This window comes from Antechinus flavipes, chromosome 2 (assembly GCF_016432865.1).
Source record: "Antechinus flavipes isolate AdamAnt ecotype Samford, QLD, Australia chromosome 2, AdamAnt_v2, whole genome shotgun sequence".
Lineage (NCBI taxonomy): Eukaryota > Metazoa > Chordata > Mammalia > Dasyuromorphia > Dasyuridae > Antechinus > Antechinus flavipes.
In genome coordinates, this window is record NC_067399.1 from 61,908,238 (window position 1) to 61,931,604 (window position 23,367).

A 23,367-nucleotide genomic window follows, 5' to 3' on the forward strand; every position below is an offset into this window, starting at 1 on the left:
TGTGCTCACCTAACCCAAAAAGGAAGCTTGCAGCACTGGCCCCAGGGCAGCATGAAGCTACAATTACCTGTAGCAGAAGCTTGGGACAACCTCCCCTTTGCCCTAAGAGCAGACCTCAACTCTTTAAAAATGAGCAAACAAGAACTCTGAGCATAGATAGCTTTTATGGAGACAAGAAGAATAGATCTCAAACTCTGAGGACACTAAAGGCAAAACATCTCCAGATGAAGCCTCAAAGGATGATATAAGTTCATCTCCATCTCACAAGACTCTCTTGGAAGAATTCAAAAAGGATCTTAAAAGCAAGTTAGAAGTAAAATGAAAAAGGAAATGATAGCTCTGGAAAAGGAAACACAGAAATTTTCTGAAGAAAATCACTCCTTAAAGAATAGTTTAGGTGAAATGGAGAAAGAAAACATCTTGAAAAACAAAATTTGTGAAATGGGAAAAAAAATCCAATGAGCAAAACAACTCATTTAAAAGTTCAATTGGCCAAATGTAAAAGGAGATAACAAAGCTAATTGAAGAAAATAATTCACTAAAAATTAGAATTGAACAAATTGAAGTGAATGACTTGATGAGACATCAAGAATCAGTCAAACAAAGCCAAAAAATGAAAAAAAATAGAAGAAATGTTAAATAGCTCATCAGAAAAACAACTGATCTGGAAAACAGATCTAGGAAAGACAATCTAAGAATTATTGGACACCTAAAAGCCACTATGAAGAAAAGAGCCTAGACAACATCTTTCAAAAACATCATCAAAGAAAATTGTCCTGCTACCCTAGGGTACCAATGGGTAAAATAGTCATTGAAAGAAAAAATTCTAAGGATTTTATTGAATCACAAATCCATAAGGGGTCAGTAAGGTAATATGTCAACCTAAAAGCAATGTGATGTGAGCTGAGTTAAGAAATACCCCTTGATACCCTGAAGAGATTACATTTATCCATTCCACAATGTGATTTTCTTCATTGCAATTTCAATATATTGAAGATAGGTGTAAGAAATTAAATGGGAATTTGGGGAGAGTTTTATAGAAGCTGCAAATAACAGGTGAAGGCCATCAGGTGATACAGAAAAAGTTTAGAACTTCAGAAATATATAAAATGTGTGTATAGCATAGCATATAACACATTTTATCTTTTAATAACACAATAATCCAGTCTTCTTATCTGGTATGAAGGAGGGGAGGCAAAATTTTACATGGATTTTTCCAAATTTCAAGGTGCTACATACATTCCTAGGCTCTGTGATGTGGAAGAATGAACTGTATATCTAGACTTTTTTGTTTAATTCTAGGGAGCACATTTTAGGCAAAAGTAAAGAAGCTGAAGAAGGGGCTCATGTTCTTGCTATACAGGGATGAGTTGAACTTGTTTAGCTGATCAAAGAAAAAACATAGGGCAGGGGAAGACATGATAGCTGGCAGATGGCATGTGGAAGAGACATTTCGTTTGTGTTGTTTTCCCTAAAAGGAGAACTGGGAACACCAGGTAAAAATTTAAAAAGAAGTAAATTACCAATATTGTGCAGATGATCAACTCTGGTAGGTTTTGCTTTTCTCAGCAATACAATGATCAAAGATAATTCTAAAAGACTCATGGTAGAAAATGTAGTCCAGCTCCAGACAAAGAGCCATAGAATCTTAATGCAGATCAAAGCTTAGAGTTTTCACTTTTTTGCTGTTTTTTTCACAACAGTAATACGACATATATAAATATGTTAAATATGATTGCATATGTATAACATTATCAGATTGATTGCCATCTTGCAGAGGGGCAAGAGGAACGAAAGAGAGAAAATGAAAATGAAAATCTTATAAAATTAAATGTCAAAAACTAATAGATTTTAAAAAAGTAATAAAAAGAAATAAATTTCAAATTGATATAAAGGTAGTCTATGAACAATTGGAGCTGTACAAAAGTGGAATGTGCTGCCTTAAGAGGTAGGAGGTTCTCCCCCCTTGGAGCACACTCAAGCAAAGGCTGGATATCCATTCTGGATATCCATTTGTCCAGCTCTGGATTAGACTCCATGGCTACCAAGGTCCTGTCCAACTCTAACTGTGATTCTTTAGAGAAATTAGAAAGAAGCTGGCACAGAATTGGAAATCCTAGAATCTTACAGCAGGAATGACCCAGCCATATTCATGGTTGTTGATGCCAATGATGGAGGGGACCTGGTGGAACTTTCCTGCAGCCAGCAACTCTTCAGGATGTTGGGGGAAGAATTGTCCATCAACTACACCAGGGATTATCTTGAAATGCTGAAGAAAGAAGCAGAAAAAATAAAAATAAAAGACAAGTCTATCTAATATTTCTTCCCTGTGTCACTTTGTCATCATTTTCATTGTTATTCTCCTATTTCAGACATTTTTATCACTTATTTAGACTCTTTTTTGGAATTAGTCTGAGTTAGAGACTGCGACGGTGCCACATGTACTATACTTCACCACTTATGGATTCCCAGATTTCCACTGAATGTCAGCCACACTTCCCTATCTTTCTGCTTTGGCTCACTTCACTCCACCTGACTAAAATGACCTTTTCTACCTTGCGATGTATTGAAATCCTTCTCTTCCTTCAGGAAGCAATTTAACTGCCACATCTTTCAGAAATCCTTCTCTGACATAGCAGCTGAGAGGACTTTTTTCTCCCTCAGATCTCCCATAGAATGAACTTGTGACTCCCTGTGTATATGCCCTGCTATTTTCACATATTTTCACCCACTTCCTTTTCTCAACTTTATGTCCCCTCCATAGCCAGACACAGAAGCTACTCCAGAAATTCTTGTGGAAGAACCAACAGGACAGCACTTGCCTCAAATTCTTTAGATCTGGATACTGGTCCTGACTTAACCGCTAATAGACTTTATAACCTTAAGCAAAAACCTCAGACAATCTGAGAAAAGGCACAGAGGTAAGAGAGTATAAGGAACATTTTAAAGACCGAAGACAGATAAGTTTGGTTGGAGCATAGAATACATTTAGGGAATATGAAAGTCATTGAGGCACCAAAGTGTTCTTGGTGGAATTCTAGACTTCGATTTGATTGAAAGTCAGGAATCCTTTCTTCTCTCATCTTCTTGGCATCTGCTGTGACCAAAATTAAACTAGACCTCAAAGCAAAGAATATTTATAATATTGCATATTTGGACTGGGAAATATGTTAGAAGATCATCTAGTTCAATCCCTTCATTTTCCAGATGAGAAAACTGTAATCAGATCAGGTTGAAAAACATATTAATTTTCAGAATGAAGGAAGGAGAGTCAGGAAGGAAGGAAAGAATAATTGAGTAATTAGATGAAGAGGCTGCTAGATGGTATCATAATGGATAGAGTACCAGGCCTAGAGTAAGGAAGACTGATCTTCTTAAATTCAAATCTGGATTCAGACACTTACTAGCTGTGTGACCCTGGGCAAGTTACTTAATTCATTGGGCCTCAGTTTCCTCATTTACAAAATGAGCTGGAAAAAGAAATGAAAAACCCCAGTATCTCTGCCAAGAAAACCCCACATAGGATCATGAATAATTATACATGACTAAAAAAGTGACTGAACAATTACATCTGGTTTTACACCTTAATCTGACTCTAACACTTACTATTAAATGACAAAAGGAAAAGAATTCCAATTCTTTGAGCAAGCAATGTATTGTAGTGAATAAAGATCTTGATCATAAAGACTTGGGGTCAGGTATCAGTATTGAAAGTTGCAAGCTGTGTGACATTTAGCACATTTGAGCCTCTGGGACTCAGTTTCCTCCCTATAAAATATACATCCACATATCAATCAACAAACTGTCCTGGGCTCTGGAAATATAAATATAAAAGCAAATAGATCCTTTAGTTACTTCCATTCAATGGTTTTAATTCCCAAGTTTGTAATTTGGGAATTATATCATACTTGACCTATCAATGGCAAATGGTTATTACAAAATTATTGACATGAGATAATATACCTAAAACATATTTTTATATTTTTAATGTAAGGAATATTTAGTTGTGAGCTATCAATCTCTAGGGATAGAGGGCATGTTGTCACAACTGTGATTCTTTCTTCCAAAAATACACAGAGTATTAGATCTCAAAGGTGACAAAAAACAGAATATTGGAGCTAGAAGGGCTTACCACCACCACCGTCATCTTTATCATAGCTAACATTTATTTAGCACTTCTATGTGACAGGCACTGTGCTAATTAATACTTTGCAATTATTATCTCAGTTGATCCTCGCAACAACATGAAAAGTAGGTGTTATTATTACCCCAATTTTGCAGATAACAAAACTGAGCAAACAAATGAAGTGACAGCTAGCATCTGAGGCTAGATTTTAACTTAGGCCATTTTTTTCCCAGCACTCTAACCATTGTACTACCTAACTAGTCTTCATATTTTAATTTATAGAATTTTTGAGCAAAGAATGTTATAATTGGGGAAAAAACTTGTAAAGTATAATATCAGCAGTGGAAGGAAACTTGGAATAAATAATGTTAGAACCCTGAATGTTAGAATCAAATTAGAATGAACTTTTCCAGTTCTAAAACTATGATTCTATAAACAGAGAATATCTGAATGAAAAAATTAGAATCTTAGAACCTGAAATGTTTAAAATGCAGACAGTTAAAAGGATTCTTAGGACATAATAAGTCAAAGTGGAAGGGATGGAACTTTAGAACACACTCAAAAAGTTTAGAACAGAAAATGTAGGAAGTAGAAGAGATCATAGAAAACATAATATCAGGGGTAGAAGGGACCTCCAAACACAGAATATTGGAGGTGGAAATATCCTTGAAGATCATCTAGTAAATACTCTCATGTTAATAGGGGAAAACTGAGATTAAAAGACATTACCAAGATCTTCACCTCAATCCCCACCAATGGAAGATAGGAAGAAAAGGCATTAGGGTTGGGTGTCCAGATTTGCCCTTAGCAGTTTTGGCAGCTTTTGTTGGTACTGGACCCCATGCTTCTCAGATTACATACCTTGCCAATGGCCAGAATCTCCCCTTCAGATTTTCTCCTAAGGCACTGAACCATGGAAGCAGAACTGTACCTCTCACAAGCAGACAGATTGGCAATGACCTGCAAACAGGCGCCCACAAAGAATTAAAATTCTCATAGAAGACTCTCTGGCCAGTATCACAGTAGAGAAATCCTATCATACTTATCTATAGCCTGGCATAGGATCATTTCGATAGGTGATGATACATAATAGTGAAAAGGAGACCAACCTGGAATCTGTCTCTCATGATTAGGGTTCATGCCAGCCATTGGAGATGGAGATGGGCAGGGGCAGGTTATGAAGACATAGTCCCTTTTCCCAAAGAATTTAACCATTTATTTAGGGAGAACAAAGGAGACACAAGGGAATCTGGTACATTGAAAGAGTCCTGACATTGGCTCAGAGATCTCACTTCTGGTCTCAGTTTAGTCACTAGCTCATGTGTGGTCTTGAACAAGTCACAGAATGACAGAACTCACAGATGACTTCATCTAATCTGTACTTGAGCATGCTTGAAGAACTTTTCCTGCTATTCAGAGGGGTGTCAGAATATAGAATTTGGAGTTAGAAGGAATATTAGAGTCTAAATCTAACCCATTTTTACAAAAGAAACTGAGGCTTCAAGAAGGAAAAATGACTTTCCTAAAATCACAGGCATAGTAAGAAACAGAGCCAGAAACTCAATCCTCCCTCTGTGTGCCTCAGTTTTCTCTTCTGCAAAATGAGGTAGTTGGATAATTTCTGTGGTAACCTTTAGTCTGGACATTCAATAGCATTTCAGCGTACTTTCTTATAGCTCAGGAGAGCCCAAAAGTTGATGGGACAAGACTATGGGTTGGGAGCTCAACAAACTTAAGGAATGATAAAAGGGATCTCAAAGACTAAAAGATAAGGAACTTACATTTGCAACCATTTCTGAGCTGGAAGAAATCAAGCCATGGAGGATGGCCACACCACTCTGCATGATTGCCCTGTGGAACAACCCTTTGGACATGGGAGACAGAACCTGGAGGAGCAAAACACAGTAGAGGGGAAGAGGAAGCAGTTATAGGAGGCACAGACACTCCTGAATTAACAGAGACAGAAGACACTGTGAGACTGAAAGCCAGGACTGTTACTTACCCTGCTATTCCCCTAAACTAACAATCCAAGGCACTTACAAACAGAGACCTCTCTATGGGACTTTGGTCTTTGCGTCTTTTACCACACTCAGGTCTATAACATAGACAAAAAGGAAAGCTAAAGAGCCATGCTCATGGCCCAGGTGACTTTCTGGATGGTTTAGTAACAAGGTATGGCCAATGCTCTATAATCCAACAGAGCTATTCCTATGCCCTGCCTCTTTATTAGGTCACATTGTTTATTATTGTTTGTTTATTAATTATGAGAAAGTTCAAGGTTGTTGTTAGGATCAAATGACTCCAAATCTAACGGCTTTTCTCCCCATGATATCATGGGAATTTTTCACTTTCCCATCAACTATTCTTTTTTAGCATTTTTCCATTGAAGTCTTCCTCCTATGCTTTATCACAGCCTGGAGGATATGTAAATAGTGCACAAACTTCTGAGGAAGGAAGGTTACCAAGACAAAAGCTCTTTGTCTCTAAAGCCCCTGACATATTATATGTCTGTCCTATACGGGTCAACCCTGCTAAGTTCTCATTGGCAAAAGATGGGAAAAAGCAGATCTGTAGCCACAGGTAATCATAAAGACCACTTGGGAAGGTACAGAGAGGTTCTGAACTATATTGGGAAGAGATGCACCTCAGGGGCAAAATTGTGATTCCATTGGGCTTTGAATAATTTGATCATTACCTTGTACATTTATTTTGCTCTTACTCAAAGTTGGTAGTAAGCTTTTAGAAAGATCTAACTCATCTTCTCTTTCCAATAAAAACATCTTGGATAATCTATTGGGATTAGGGCAGGGGAATGTAGTGGGATCTCCAAATGAAAGGCAAAGAAAGGTACCAGCCTTAGAGAAATAAATCCTCAGCCTCAGTGGTCCTGAGTGGGGGAAGAGAATAGAAGAAGAAGAAAAACTTAGATCTGTGAGACTAGATCTTGGGTTTGATTACAAGAGGCTCTTTCAGGATGGGGTCATTTCTTTACCACCTACATGTGAAGAAACGCTAGTTCCTCCAGCAGACTCGCCAAAAATGGTCACACGATTAGGATCTCCTCCAAAGTGAGCAATATTCTTCTGGACCCACTTCAGGGCAGCTACCTGATCCAGGTAGCCCCAGTTGCCAGGTGCATACTCATCCCCAGTGCTGAAATCCAGATAATAGACAAAAGTTTGAGAATTCTGAAGAAGAGCACCAGGTTCATGGGATTATGAGATTAAAAGACCATCTCATCCAGATCTGTTCCACCTCCACCCCAGTTGCCTTGCCACCACTCTCTCTTTCTCTTCCTTTATTTTTAAAAGCTCTCCTTCTGTTTTGTCTTCCCCAATTATAGTGACAAGTTAAATCGAGAAACATTTACCGAGTACTTACTATGTGCCAGGCACTATTCCAAACCCTGGGTAACAAAAAAAGATAAGCATAGTCCTTGCCCTCACAAGTTTACAGTTTAATGGAGGAGACAGTATGGAAACAGTCATTGCCAAATAAGAGCTATACTGATAGACTGGGAATGATCCTATAGGAAAGACGTTTGCATTAAAGAAGACAAGGAGAGGCTTTTTTCCTTAAAGGAATTTGAGACAGTTCTAATCCCACTTTCTTTACAGATCTTCCCTTTTCCCATACCCCACTGTTAGGACCTTTCTAGATTAAAAACCCCAGTTTGAGAATTTATGGAAAATAGATATTGGGGAAGCAAGCATCAGCATGAGCTTTTTTACCATGTGGTGCACACTCAAAGTAAGATCTGAGTAGGTCAGTCTTGTAAGTTTGACAATCAGCACCAGATGTGAGAGAGGTCATTCTTAATCAGACTGAGATGTGGTGGGGAACTTCCCCAGGACCACTTATTGATCAATAAGTGATGCCAAATATGTATTGTATCTAGGATATACTGCAACATATTTAACATATATAGGACTGCTTGCCATCTTGGGGGGGAGGGTGGAGGGAGGGAGGGGAAAAAACAAACATAAGCGAGTACAAGGGATAATGTTGTAAAAAATTACCCTGGCATGGATTCTGTCAATACAAAGTTATTATTAAATAAAATAAAATTTGAATTAAAAAAAAGTGATGCCAGACTTAGACACAACCAAGCAGTGAGCTGGGAGTCCATTCAGGAGCTGAGGTTATTCACAGGATCCGAATTTAAGTTAGGGGAGGGTGAAAGTATTGGCTGTCTGTTATTGTTTAAAGGTTTTATGAGGGACCACTTAGCCTATGACTTCGGATTGGAGATCTCTCATTTTTAACAACATGACACAATTTATTTCAAAAATCATAACAGTTGCATCTTCCCTCTGAGATTACATTATATGTATTTTGTATCTAGATGGCTATTTATTTGTTATCTTCCATTAGAATTGAATTTTCTGAGGGTAGAAATTGATTTTCTTTTCTATCCCAAGCACTTACCACAGTTGTTGGCATATAATAAATGCTTGAAAAGTGCTTATACAAATGCTTGTTGAGGACAGAGGAGAGACATAGACATGTTTATAAGTTGGGGGGAAGCAGACAGAAGAAGGGGAGAGGGAGATGGGGGGAAGGAGAGAGGAAGGGATGGAGGAAAAGGGAGAGAGAGAGAGAAAATCGTGAAAGTGAGAATAGTAGGAAAAGCAAACTTCTGAAGAAAACTGAATGGACTGGAATTGTGTGTGTGTGTGTGTGTGTGTGTGTGTGTGTGTGTAGAAAGCTTAGCCTTAGCAAAGAAAAAGTTCTCCTCTTTATGTAAGCTGGAAGTAAAGGAGGAGATAGTAATAAAAGCTATCTGACCAATGGGAGATAAGGAAGAGGGGATATGAAAGAGCTCAGTGAATAACTTTATCCCCCTCCCCCAGCAAAATATAAAGTGAGGTTCTGAGTTGAGATGTTGAGGAGAGGAGGACCATGAAAAACTTACGGAAGATGCAAAGATTTAGAAAGACTCCCCTGGTGAATGAGGTTGTGAATTGATTATGAAGGTGCAAAAAGATTGCCTTGTTTTAGTGAGGACCCAGTAAATATGTAACATTAATCTGTGTGGATCCAGGCAACATAATTACATGATTTTTTTTTCTAGCTTTTTTCAGCAGTATAAGGAAGAGCAAAAGTGGAAGTAATCCATGGCTGACGTTTGGCAAGGAAAGATTTATAATAGGATAAGAGGTCATTATAGAGATGAAGTATTTCAGTAGGGGATTAAAATGGAGAAAAAAAGAAATTATAACTGGGCAGGGGTGATGGCCTGGTAAAGAATGGAGGGTGAGGGGATTGAATATCAAAGTGAGAATGAAGAATAATGTTAAGAGTTACAAGGCAGAAAATCTAGTGGAATGATAAAAGATTTTAACTGGATAGAGGAATTTCAGAGTTATTGAACATAGAAATGGAACACTCATGATTTATGGTAAAAATCAAGGGTGTTACCATCTCTGTATATAGCTGAGGTAGGGTGGAGGAGTATATTATGAGAAATAGATACATTGAAGAACTAGAAAGTTAGAAAGCTTAAGGGAATATCAATATGAATATTGAAGATCATCTCTATGAAAGTGGGCATTGGGAAAGAGAGAAAAACTGTTTAAAAAGGCACTAAACTTATTAAGAAAATAAGAAGGATATTCCGGAGCAGGAACTTTTTTCTTAAACTTTTTTTCACTCATGTCTCCTTTTTGCACAATAAATTTTTATGAACATGAGTGTACAGGTATATAAAATGGCTATACAAATCAAATAAATCATAATTTCACAACTCCCACATTCAGTTATGAGACCCCATATGGGCTTATGAACCACAATTTAAGAGTTTGAGTTAGAGAATGGCAAATAACAGCTAATAGAACCCTGATTGGATAATACATATGTGTTGAATGAACATCAAAGGAGAAGTTACTGAGTGATGATGGTAGAGAGAGAATCTGAAAGTGGTAGTGGGAAACAAGGAGTATTTTGGCATCCCTGTGTTGGAAGTATAAATGAAAATGCAAATAGTACTGGAAATAATCACTAAGAAAGCTGTGACATCAGAAAAAAGAGTCAGATTTTAGTGAACCCAAGTACATAGAAGGGGTAAAAAGGGAAAGAGGAAAACAAGTTTGTTATTTATGGAGCAGACACTCTAGAGAGCACAATGAAAAAAATAAGCAGCTTTAGAATAAGACATTACAGAAAAGTGGTGCTTGAAAAGTTAATGTAATCATGAGCTTCATTACTATACAATGCAGCAAGCTGGGGTTAACACAGTAGGCCATCTTGTTTTCTTGTTCTGAATTCCCAGAACTTAGTACAGTGCCTGGTGTTTAATAAATGCATCTGCTGTCTGTCTGTTAGTTTATCTAGCTATCATCTAAAAGCTCATCAAGGCTTGTACTTATATTTTACTGGTATCATATCTTACCTGAAGAATCCAAGGATGTTCAGTCTATACTGAATGGTGACCACTATTACATTCTGGGAAGCAGACAATATTGAACCATCATACATGGAAGCAGAGCCAAAAACGAGACCACCACCATGGATCCACACCATCACCTGCAGGAATCAGATATAGTTTTTCTTACATGGACAAGCCTATATATAGTTAACCTCCCTTGCTCAACAGGAAAATACTGTATCTTGTTATCTTGTGACCCCCAAGAAAGTAGCTCTAAATGTGAGTGAATTCACTCATAAGGCATGGTATATCTAGAATCAACAGACTATGCATCAGAGCTACTCTCAGATAAAAGTCCACTTGGCTTTATTCAAAAGCAATTGAAATCCTCCTTGGAATCTTCCTGACAGACCCAGTTCTCTGAGGTTCTCCTGCTGCCAAACACACACACACACACACACACACACACACACACACACGGCAAAACACCTTCTTCTAAAGAATCCTTCTTTCCCCCTGAAACAGGAAAAGGAGACATAACTTCTTTCTAAAGGACACAAATCCACCAGACAATAGAGAATAAGCTATGGGCAATAAGCTTTTCATGTCACATCATCTTCTCTGTAGCCCAGAGAACTTTTTTATGTAACTGTAAAACTGCTCTCCTAAAGCCAAGATATGCTGTTTGAATAGATTACCAGAAATAGATTGTTTTTTCTTTTATTGGTTTTTTCTTTAAGCTTGTTTTTAATTTATGTAATAAAAACATTTCCATAGCACAATATGATTTAAAAAAAGATTACTGCACATGAAACTGAAAATCTATGTATAACTTGCTATTCCTTTAAAATATATAACAAAATTATCGAAGTAAATTTCTTTCTTTTCTCTTTTTTTTTGTTCTTATAAGTTACTTTATAGGGAGAAGTTTCAATTTCCCTTCTCCTTCCAATAAGCTTGTGTTTAATCCCTACGTTGTGGAGGTGTGGTCACAAGGAGAGATGTCATTTCAATTTTATTTCACTGACACCAGAGATCATACTCCATTTTCACTATGGAAAATCACAGTAATTTTCAATCAATGTTAAGCTGTGCTGAGGGAACATTAGGAAACCAGAACCACTAAGAGGCCCAGAAAAATTTAGTGACTTGCAGAAATTCAAACACCTAAAAAATGGTAGAGCTGGGCTTTGATCTCAGGAATTCTTATTCTAAACCTTATGTTCTTTTCACTATTCTACCCAGTCTGTTTGCTATTGCATCCATCTCTCCTCCCACTCTCCATATAAAACAGCTCTAAGATTCTAAGTTGCAAAAGATTGTACCCGTTTTCATCAATAGAGGAAGCTTCCACCAGTAAAGCTGTCTGCAACAATGAAATGATTGGAATGGACAGGACGAGAAGTGTTTTAAATGTCATACTTTATCAATGCTTTGTTGTTCCTTAGTAGTAATAACCTTCAGCAGAAATTGGTATTGATGATATGTGAGAAATTGAGGGTTGAGAGATCCCCTAATAGCAATGGGATCCCCTTGGCCTGTAGCAGGCTTTGTGATTTGAAACCCCAATGAATACAGGTGAGAGGTTTGTGGCAAAAAATGGATTTATTTATGCTAAGAAAACAGCTTTCTTAAAGGGCAAACTCCTCTTAGGAATTAGCAAAGGTGGATTGAAAGGCCTTCAGGTTTTATCAGGTTTTCCCTAGCCCCCCAGTCTGGCAGAAGTTGCAGGGACTAATCTCTAACTCAATAGATTATGTCCTTGGCCAAGATCTTAGATTGAATGAGATTACTTATTTTGGAGTTTCCCCTAGGTGGGTGGAGCCCCTCCCAGAGGCCAGGAGGGTTTGAGACCCAAGACCACCTTTCCCCTCAAAGGGGACACAGTTTACATCAAGGCCTTTCCAACTCTTCCCCCCAAAATATCTCAGTTTATCTCAGTATTATTCCAGATCATAGAATGAACTCCCTGAAGTTTTTCAAACATTTTCAGTTATGACCAAGTCTCTATCATCCCATTTAGGGTTTTCTTGGCAAAGATCCTGGAGTGGTTTGTCACTTCTTTCTCCAGTTCATTTTACAGATGAGAAAACTAAAGTAACTAGGATTAAGGGACCTGCCTAGGATCATGCAACTACAAAGTATCTGAGGCCAGATTGGAACTGAGGAAAATTACTCTTCCTGACTCCAAAACTAGTACTCTATTAACTGTGTCACCTACACAACTTGAAACTATACACAGGTACATTTTAGTGAGAGAAATAGTTTATTTGGACCTTCTACTCTATTCCAATTAGTATTAATCAATTTGATAGAATTATATCAAAGTTCTGTATGCAAGGCCCTAAATCAGTGAGCTGCAGATTATAAATTCCCTTGCTTAACTATAAGTTAGCTAAAAGCCTTCCATCCTTGTTTTGCCTTGTGATGGTGACCAAGCCCAGCATGGCAGAGATTGTGATTACACAGGAAATCCACCCAAATATTTTTGTACCTCTGAACCAATCACTGGACTAATCACTTGTTCAATAAGAGCAGATGGCCATCTTATGACCACTTAGGTCACTAACTGTGACCTTCTGCTGTGACCTGTTTCCTTCTGCTCAAATTAAGAAGACTGTCCATCTTATGTGGAGATACTCCTTGCTTCATCCAACTTGTGACCCTGCTGACATATTGCTTATTTTAGCTTATACATCACATGCCAATCAAAAGAATGATTCTCTATTTGGTAAAATTGGTCTGCAATGACTGACATCTCCTCCTATAAAAATAAGGCCCAGAAGAAGGTGGCATCTTAGATCATGAGGAAGATCTGAAGTTTACTTCATTAGAGGGAACCATGGACCCTTTAATAAAGTGTCATTGGCTCAGACCTTTCCCTCAGTCTCTCTTATTGTAGGTGGGATAATTTTAATCCCTACATCAGTCTCATCAGAACTCATATAACAATATGAGTTGTTGCCCAAGAGAATAATGGATTACTTTGGAAGTAGTGAACTCCCTGACCCAGAGGACTTCAGGAAAGGCTAGATGTTTAGAGAAGATGTTTAGAGAAGATGACTGCTCCCGTGCTGGTGGGATAAAGCAACCCCTAAAATCCCATCCACTACTAATGCCCTAATTCTCTCTTTTAAAAAAATAATTTTTTATAAAGCCTTTTATTTTCAAAACATATGCATGGCTAATTTGACAACATTGACCCTTGCATAACCTTGTGTTTCAGATTTTCTCCTCCTTTCCCTCACCCTCTCCCCTAGATGGCAAGCAACCCAATATATGTTAAACATGTTAAAATATATGTTAAATCCAATATGTATAAACATATTTATACAATTCTCTTGCTGCACAAAAAAAATCAAATCAAAAAAAGAAAGTAAATTAGTAAGAAAACAAAATGCCAACGAACAACAAAAAGAGTGAGAATGTTATATTGTGATCCACATTCAGTTCCTACACTCCTATAAGGTACATGCAATGCCCTAATTCTTATCCAATGTCATGGAAATGATAGAGATTTGCTTACTGGCAATTTGTTCCCCTCCTCTGCATGGTCAGGAACATAGATATTGAGGTACAAACAGTCTTCAGAATTGGCAGTAGTAGGGATGTTTATTTTCGCAATTTTGGAAACTTTTTCTAGGATAGTGACATCCTGCAAACATCTGAAAACACAAGAGATGACCAATCTGAATAGAATCACAAGGGGATAATGATTATAACTTGTATTTGTCAATACAGTGCTTTGAGGTTTGCAAAGCACTTTATAAACCTGATTTCATTTGGCCTCACAATAACCTTGAGAGGTAGGTGCTATTATTATCCCTAATTTACAGATGAGGAAACTGAGACAGACAGAGGTGCAGTGATTTGCAAGCATTTCACAACTTCTTATACAATCACTTTTCTTGTTCGTTGTTTATTGAAATAGTTGGGTTTGTTGGTGATTGTTAAGTTTGAAACAAAGTACTTTTCAAATTTAAAGAGCAAATGAATGTGGAATCCAAATAGATACTACCAACAGGCAAATAGATGAACAAATCAGTGTGTCATACAGCATGATTGTATAAATGTGAAGAATTTGGAAAAACTGGTGCAGATCACTGAAAGTAGAACTAGACCAAAATGGACAATGACTAAAGAATTTTTAGAGCAAAACTGTTGACTGCTGTTTGTATTAGTTGGACTTTCTCTCTTACAGAAGAATATTATGTTGAGGGGTAGGACATAGGCTGGGATATAAAATGGAGGATAATCGTGATCTCCAATACAAAAGGCATCAAAGTGTTTAAAAACAAAAAGTAGGATTCAGATTCAAATCCTTTAAAATCTCCTCCTGCTTTCTGAACCTATCACTCTGTGAGTTCTGGCTTTTTTACTTACTAGCTTTGGGATCTTGAGTGAGCCACTTAATAGCTGTGGTTGTTCTGTTGTATCTAATTCGTCATGACTCTGCATGGAATTTTCTTAATGGAGATATTGGAATAATTTGCTGTTTCCTTCTCCAGTTCAATTTTATAGATGAAGAAACTGAGGCAACTAAAGTTAAGTGACATTTCCAGTGTTACACAGCTAGTAAATGTCTGAGGCCAGATTTGAATTCAGGTCTTTCTGTCTCTAGACCCATTATTCTATCTACCAAGCCTCCAGGCTGTTTCTTATATTTGTTAGCATTTCTTTTTTTTTTATCTGTAACACTATGTGTATTTACTACATATGTATTTTTCTGAAATCTGTTACTATCTAAAGTCCAAATAAATATGATCTATTATCATGGCCTCACAGCCTAGGAGGAGATATTAAACATATCTTCAACAAATATTTATCAAATGTCTACTCTGGGCAAGCACACAGAGACAAAAAGCTGGATAAGATATGATGGTATACTGTGATCATCTGGAAAGAGAAGGATAAAGGGAGGTGCTTACATAGGTGGATGAGAAGTTGCATCTCTCACATTGCTCCAAGAATCTGGTGGTTGTGGAGGAGAAAACCTCAGGGCCCCCACAGGGGGTTTGGCAAAAGGGATTCCTAGGAAAATATTGACATCTTTGTCAATCCCTTTGATACTGATTTTACTTCCTTGGATCTGTCCAGATTCAGTTGTCCTGATGAGGTCATCAGCATTATACCCTGTGAATAAAGGGACAGAGGATTAAAGTGATGTTCAAATGTCCCATTCCCCCACCTCCAGCATTTTTAATTAGATGGAATGAAAGCCTTCTGTCATGATTCTTTTTATCTCCCTTAAAATTCTCCAGCAATGGGGAACTCACTAGAGAGAAGAACCATTTCCATTTTTAAATTGCTCTGGCAGTAACTTTGGAGCTGTCCAGCTTTGGGAATGCTGATTCTCAAGATCAAAGCAACTGCTGCCCAACAAGCCCAATTTAGGAAAACACAGAACAAACAAATTAGTGCCATATAGTTTATTAATATTAACCAATTGAAAAAAAAAACTTAATGAGTACCTATTATGGTTAATGCCCTCCTCTCTGAATTGAGGATAAAATGCACAAATGTACATTCTCTAGAGAATAATAATCTGTGCACCAATAACTAGGAATATAAGGGAGAGATATAAAGGAGAGGTCCTGGCAAAGAGCTATGAAAAGATAAGAGGAGGGTCAAGAAAAGTTCTGCAACAAGCTGGGTCTTTAATAAAGGGTCTTAAAGAAAACTAGCTGGGGGAAGTGCTTTCTGGGCATGGGAAAGAGAGAAGACAAAGAAAGGAGACAGGATAGGGCAGAACAAGAAAGGCAGGTGGAATGTAGCTACATTGGACTATATTGGACTACATTAACTATATTGATATGTATCAGGAAATGTAGTATTCTCTTCTTTTCTAAAATGTAATGGTTCTCTGGGAGCAGATTTCTTGGAGGGCTTCTGGAGGCAGCTTTCATTTCAGTTGAGTGTAATAGTCACCTCAAATGCAGCCAGCTATTAAAATTTCAAATCCTTTATTGCCTCCTTCACAATAGCCTGATTAATTTTCTTAGAGGCCTATCTCCCTGCTTAGTTCTTAGAGCTTTTGCAACTTATCCTTTGCCTCTGCCAGCTTCAGACTCCAGCTCTGAATCTCCAGTTCTCAATCTCCCAACTGAATTCTGGCTCTGTCATTATTCTCTTCAACAGACTCCTCCACTCACTCCTCATTGAGGCTCCAAGAGCTTCTTTATATATGATCTCTTAAAGATGTGAACCCAAAGGTTGACTCCTCCTCCAAGAGAGTGGGATTGTGGGTTCCTGACTTGTGAATCTTGAACTTGTGAACTCTAATGTGTGAGCTAATGTGTGAACTCTCAAAGGTGTCAACATAAGCATTGTTTCTATCAATTCCAGGGAGTTTGAAATTATTTCAAGTTCTGGCCCATAATATCTCCTGCTTTCTTTTGATTTAGAACATAAGGTGGTCATGACCTCCCTGACTTGTCAAGGAGGTGAGAACCCCAAAAAAGGTGGTTACACCTTCCCTGACTGCTCAAAAAAGAAGTGAAAACACCATGAAAAGGAGGTGGTCACACTCTCCCTGACTTCTTAGGAAGGGAGATGAAAACACCAAAGGAAATGGGAAATCAAATCAGATTAGCGGGTTTCTGAAGGGGCTCACTTGAAACAGGTATACATAACTCCATCAATGTGGGAGGTATTACACATAATTACATAAATTACATAACCACATAGCAATATAACACAGGCTAGTAGTGATGTAACAAATAACATGAATCATCATGAGAATTTATACATGTCCATAAGTCCTAGAAATAGTCCAAAAAGAATCCATTGTCCATTAGTTCATGTGCCAGGAATCCAATAATTCCTGCAAGCTTTGAAGTACTACAATAGTCTCATCAAAATTTTTCATCTCAAGGAATCCAATGATTTCTGCTGGTTTTCAAGTCCTTAAAACAGCCTCATTTTGTGTTGAGACTCCAATGATTCCTAAAGATTTTAAAGTTCTTTTAATAGTCTCATTGTCGGTTATGCTCTTTCAGTGTTTCTTAAGTCTTCTCCTTTGTTTTGAGGTTTTTCTCTTTTTCTGTCTCTCTCCAGGTGCTCATTGCCACCCATCTGTTTCCTTCTCCATCTGTTTCCTTCTCTGTCTGTAAAAATACAAGCAAATCCTTTCTCCCAAGCAGTTAACCTATCTAATTCCTTTCTATTTACCACTTTGGGGATTTATCCTCATCATCTGGCCATTATGTTGAAGCTGTTTGCACTGGACACTGCCCTGTTGGGTTAAAAAACCTGTATTCTCCCCAATTGTAATCTCTTTCTGCCATGTGATTACTTTTAGGCTGATTGATCACATCAGAGCCCTGACCTTCTAAAGACTCTCTGGGTGTAACCTCAGCTGCCATCATGTTCCATTTGTCTTTTGTATGATAACTTGGGGCTGGGCTCTGCCTCTCATTTCTCTGGGTCAATCTACATTCGGAGGCCCACTGGAAGCCTCAGTTGCATTTTGGACATGGGGTTTGGGGTATTCTCTCACCCTGTCTTCTCACTCTGTCTCTGTACCTACACTGAGCTCTCAGATGTCCAACATTTCCACACTGAAAACATTGATGAATTTCTCTAGAAATCCCTTGCCAAGAGAGACCCTGTCTTCCCATGTTCATCATAGTCTGGGTATAATAAGCACTTGTGCCCACTGTGGCACAGTGTCTTATGATCTCCTCTAAAGGATCATCTTTGTCTAGTCCCCATATAATTATTTTGCAAACCTCATTGGCAGTTTCCTTAGCTAGATGTCTGGTCATTATTTCTGTAGCTGCATTTTCTCCAATGGTTCTTGTTACAGCTGTTTGCAAATGTCCCACAAAATCCGCAAAGGGTTCATTGGGACCTTGTTCTATTTTTGTTCATCTTTCTGTCTAGAGAGGAAACCCCAAGCTTTTATTGTAGCCTTAGAAATTTGCTCATACCCTGTTATGGGATAATCAATTTGTTCTGAATTCTCTCCATACTGACTTTCACTGGCTAGTTGGTTAAAAGCTATTTGTACATTAACTCCCGTTTGCCTATTGCATCTGGCTTGACTCCTATATAGTTCATGATACTCTGAAAGCCACAACAAGTTTTGTCCAGGTTCTAAACATATCTTAGCTATGGATTTCCAATCACTCAGGGTTAAGATTTCATAAGACAAACTATCTAGTAACATCTTAACATAAGATGATGTAGCCCCATAAAGTGTGCAACCCTTTTTCAAAATGGGAAATCAAATCAGATTAGTGGGTTTCTGAAGGGGTTCACTTGAAACAGGTATACATAAATCCATCAATATGGGAGGTATTACACATGATTACATAAATTACATAAGCACATAGCAATATAACACAGGCTAGAAGTGATATAACAAATAACATGAATCAACATGAAGAATTTATACATATCCATAAGTCCTAGAAATAGTCCAAAATAAATCTATTGTCCATTTATTCATGTGCCAGGAATCCAATAATTCCTGCAAGCTTTCTGTCAATTCCAGTGAATTAACACCTTGTTTCAAATTCTGGCCCATAACAAGGAAGATTCATTTCTCTGAACTCAAATCCAGATGTAGATTGGCTATATGAATCTGGGCAAGTCACTTATTCCTATTGGCTTGTTTCCTTATCTATAAAATGAGCTGAAGAAGGAAATGACAAACCAACACTAGTATCTTTGCCAGAAAACCCCAAGTGGGGTTACAGAGAATTGAATATGACTGAACAAATATAAATAGAATAATAAGTGATAAGACTGGGATGCAGAGTACTGGATTGGGACTTGGAAAATAGGGGTTCAAATCACAGCTCTTCCATTTACTGCCTAAGTGAACTGATAATTCCTTTCTCTTCCCTAAACCTATTTCCCACCTTTGATTAAATGGGAAAGGGGCTTTGAATTCAGTGGTTCTTAAGATTTTCCCCAGTTTTCTGTCCTAAGAATCCAAGAGCTATAGACTGCACACTCTGCCTGACTCAAGAGTACAAGGATCAGGAATGCCTCTGAAAGATTAGCACTTCTGAGACCAAAATCCAATGGGAATGACTTTCACTTACATTAAATGTTGGTTTAAGCTCCTCTTCTACCATAATAATGGTTTGGGAGCATGAAAACAAAGAAATAACTTAAACACTCAAGCTTCTGGGATAAGAACTATTTGATAAAAGCTGATGGGAAAACTGGAAAATAGTATGGCAGAAACTAGGCATAGACCACCATCTCACACTGTCTACCTGGTAAGGTCAAAATAGATACATGAACTAGACATAAAAAGTGATACTACAAGCAAATTAGGAGAGCAAGGAATAATTTTCCTGTCAGATATATGGAGAAAAGAAGACTTGATGACCAAAGGAAAACTAGAGAGCATTATGAAACACAAAATGGATAATTTTAATTGCATAAAATTAAAAAAATGCACAAAAAAACCAATGCAATCAAGAAGGAAAATAGAAAGCTAGTGTTTCTATAATAGAGAACTTAATCAAATTTATCAAGAATACAATGAAAAAGTTTTAAGGAATATAATAGATGTTGAAATTATCTTACATTTAATTGGAAAAAAATATTATTTAAAGAAAAAAAGGAAAAAAGAAAGGAAAAGAAAAGAAAGGAAAGGAGAAAGAAAAAAGAAAGAAAAGAAAGGAGGGGAAAGGAAAGGAAAGGAAAGAAGTAAGCTGTGCTATGTGTTCTTACACAGATGCCAAGGTACTATTTTCGTGCTGTAAAACGATCCTCTCTTCAATCCTCACCCTTATCTAACCTACTTGAAAATGATTCAGCTTTCCTTATCCCCCTCTCCCACCAGCTACTGACAGATATAATATACATGTAGGAGACATCAATTTCTCAAGAGCAAACCTACTTCAGCCCCCTGAAAGAAAATTAACAATAATCCTTTACCCCTATCCATGCATAAGCCCCATAACTCCAATGGGATAATCAAAGACTCCTTCCATTTCCTTGCCAGAAATCATCCCCTACTCTCCCAGGGTCAGGCTGGCTGAGCTGCTCACCTGAGGCTTGAATCAGGAGGCCCAGGACCCCCAAAGTCAAGACTTTGGGCAACACAGAAGTCGTCCACATCTTTTCCTCTGTTCAGTCCGGTTATGTCTAATCAGATTCCAAGCCTAGGCTTTAAAACAAAAAGAACTGGATCAAAGGTCACTCCAGGAGAACTGGAGCTAAGGGCTGCTAAATGAACTTCATGATCAGAACTTGTCTTAGGGTGATTTGAAAAAAAAAAAAATTTAAGATTGAATCCCTAAACGTTAAAGCAGGTCAGAAAATCTTTCTCTCCAGCAAAGATATGCTGATAAGTGTTACATAACAAGCTTTCTGGAAAACATAACAAACAAACAAACAAATGTATCCATAATACTGTCCTAAATTTAATCTGTGTTAGAAACATTTTTTACAACACTTTCTTAACTGTACATAGTCAACAAAACAAAACCTCAAACCTTCAACTGCAGCATTTTCTAATTTTGAAAGGGTTCAGAAGAATCGGTTTGAGCTATTGCAACCATTTCAACTGACATGCCAAGGGTCAAAACTGTGATTTCATAATCTAATCACCTTCCTTCTCAGTTTCTGGGGACTTCTATAACCTTTCCCCCCTTGAAATTTTTCATTGTTTTTTTCAATCATATTGGACTCCTTATGATCCTATTTGGGATTTTCTAGGAAAAGATACTGGAGTGGTTTGCCATTTCCTTCTCCAACTCTTTTTACAGATAAGGAAACTGAGGCAAGCAGGTTAAGTGACTAACCTGGGCAGATTTGAACTCAAAAAGCTGAATCTTCTTGACTTTAGACCTGGCCCCCTATCTTCTGTGTTTCCTAGCTGTCCCCTTGAACCTCTAAGAGTCTTTTATTCTTGCATTCACAGAAGCCTGAATTCCCTCAAAATAGCCTGTCTCCCCAATACTGTATGGAATATTCTAAGCACCTTACTCCATATCATGCCTCTGCTGAATTAAGAAGACTATTATTATTATTATTTTAAAAACTGTGATGGGGTTAGCCCTTTAAGATTTGCAAAGCACTTTGCATACATATCTAATTAGATTTGCACAACAATCCTGGAAGGTAGAACTATTATTTTCCCCATTTTATAGTTAGGAAAACTGAGGCAGGCATTGCTTCAATGATTTGCTCAAGGTCACACAGTTAGTTAAATATCTGAGGCAGAATTGGAATGCAGCTCCTCTTGTCTTAAATTGTAATGCTTTAACCGTTACCTCCTCGCTCCCCCTTCCAGGAAGTCCCTTTGTCATCAGCACAGAGCAGCCTTTTCTTTAAAGTTCACCCTCTCTAGAGAAATCTCCCCCCCAGATGCCAGTGGTGATTATCTACTCTATGAACTGGCCCCTACATTTCTCTTCTTCCTTTTTCAAGCAGATCGATACCTGACTCACAGATTTCCTCTCTATCCCAAACCTTGCCCTCATACTAGAAGGCTTTTACATTCATGTCGCTGTTTCTACAAAAATTCAAGCCTCATAACTGACCAGACTTTACATTTATTACAATCTTTGCCTTCACTTTACCTCTGCCACACTCTGCCCATTATTGCAGCTAGATTGCACAGTAGAAAGAACACTAGGCCAGGAGTCAAGGAGAGTTTAAACATAGCCTCAGATAGCTGCAAACTGGGTGAGTCACTTAACCTCTGTCCACCTCAGTTTTCCTCATTTGTAAAATGAGAATACTATTAGTGTCTATTGATATTCTCTCCAAATGTTTCAGAGATGGATTGAAAGCAATCAAAGAAATTCTCATGTAGCCACAAATTTTTATTAACATCAAAGAAAAGTGGGCTAGATTCAGAGGAGAAAATGCAACTGAGATTTGTTTAAAAAGCTGAGGGGTGGAAGAGCTTTTAAAGGGGATTTTTGGAGGACAGCCAAGATGACTGACAGATAATCTGGAGAGTGAATGAGGATGTGAGTCCTTGTCTGCATTCAGGAGAGAGGAGAGAGATGAAGAGGGAAAGGGAGAGAAGGAGAGGGAGAGATGTCTAAACTAATATAGTTCCTTCATGTCCTTCAACACAACTCTGTAATTCAAAATGACTTCAGGTAATATTTGTAGGAATCTTGAACTATGAAAAGATCATAATATGGGGTTTTGGAGCTGAACCCCAAAATATTGGGGTTCTGCACTGGTGTCATGCTATGTCTCAAAAGAATTTGTAGGCTTAGAACATTTCAAATTCAAGAGACAAAGATTTTTATTATCATTTCATTGATTGGTGGGATAAGTTCCAAAAAAAATTTTTTTAAAGTTAGCAAGGTAGTGGGGAACAAATTAAGAAATAAAAGTTTTTTTGAAGGCTGTTTAGGTTGTTTTAGGATACTAATTGCTCTGGCTTATACTCACTCAGTTTTAAAGAAAGCTTTTAATTTGTTCATTTTATGGATGTTAATGGCTCAGTTCCAAGGTGTTTATTGATATGTTAATTTTATGGCTCAGATATTGGCCTTCCAAAGCCAGAATCTTGGGCCTTAGAAGAATTAATTTCTTTTTGAATTCAGCAATCTGGTCATAAAATTATAACCTAAAAATAACATAAAGGTAAGATACAGTATTCCCAAAGCCAGACATTTTGGAGTAAAAAAAAGTATGTATTTAAGACGATTTAAATGTTCAAGGCAATTTAGAGTATTCCTGAGATTACAGTCACATCAATAAAATATAAAAAAGTAGTTTAAAGGTTATTCTAAAGCAATACACAGTACCTACTCAGTTTCTTGGCTGACTTCTCTCTTGGAATAAACAAAGGAACTTCCTCCTTTTGGCTCAACATCCTAATCTTTTTTCAATGGAGAAGCATGAATCCTAGACCCAATCACTCCATGGGATAGACAAAAAG

The 23,367-nt window shown here is 37.6% G+C and overlaps 1 protein-coding gene across 1 annotated transcript in view; it reads right to left on the reverse strand.

Annotated features, from left to right (window-relative positions):
- Positions 1 to 20,696, reverse strand: part of LOC127547933 (pyrethroid hydrolase Ces2e-like) — a 28,772-nt gene extending 8,076 nt beyond the window's left edge. The window contains exons 1-8 of the mRNA XM_051975064.1: positions 20,507 to 20,696; positions 15,422 to 15,626; positions 14,020 to 14,158; positions 10,518 to 10,651; positions 7,126 to 7,279; positions 5,908 to 6,012; positions 4,988 to 5,086; positions 2,129 to 2,269 (exon numbers count right to left, since the gene is read on the reverse strand). Of these exons, the coding sequence (XP_051831024.1) occupies positions 2,129 to 2,269; positions 4,988 to 5,086; positions 5,908 to 6,012; positions 7,126 to 7,279; positions 10,518 to 10,651; positions 14,020 to 14,158; positions 15,422 to 15,626; positions 20,507 to 20,576 (1,047 nt within the window). The 5' untranslated portion in view covers positions 20,577 to 20,696. The remainder of the gene's footprint in view (positions 1 to 2,128; positions 2,270 to 4,987; positions 5,087 to 5,907; positions 6,013 to 7,125; positions 7,280 to 10,517; positions 10,652 to 14,019; positions 14,159 to 15,421; positions 15,627 to 20,506) is intronic.
- Positions 20,697 to 23,367: the final 2,671 nt, after the last annotated feature.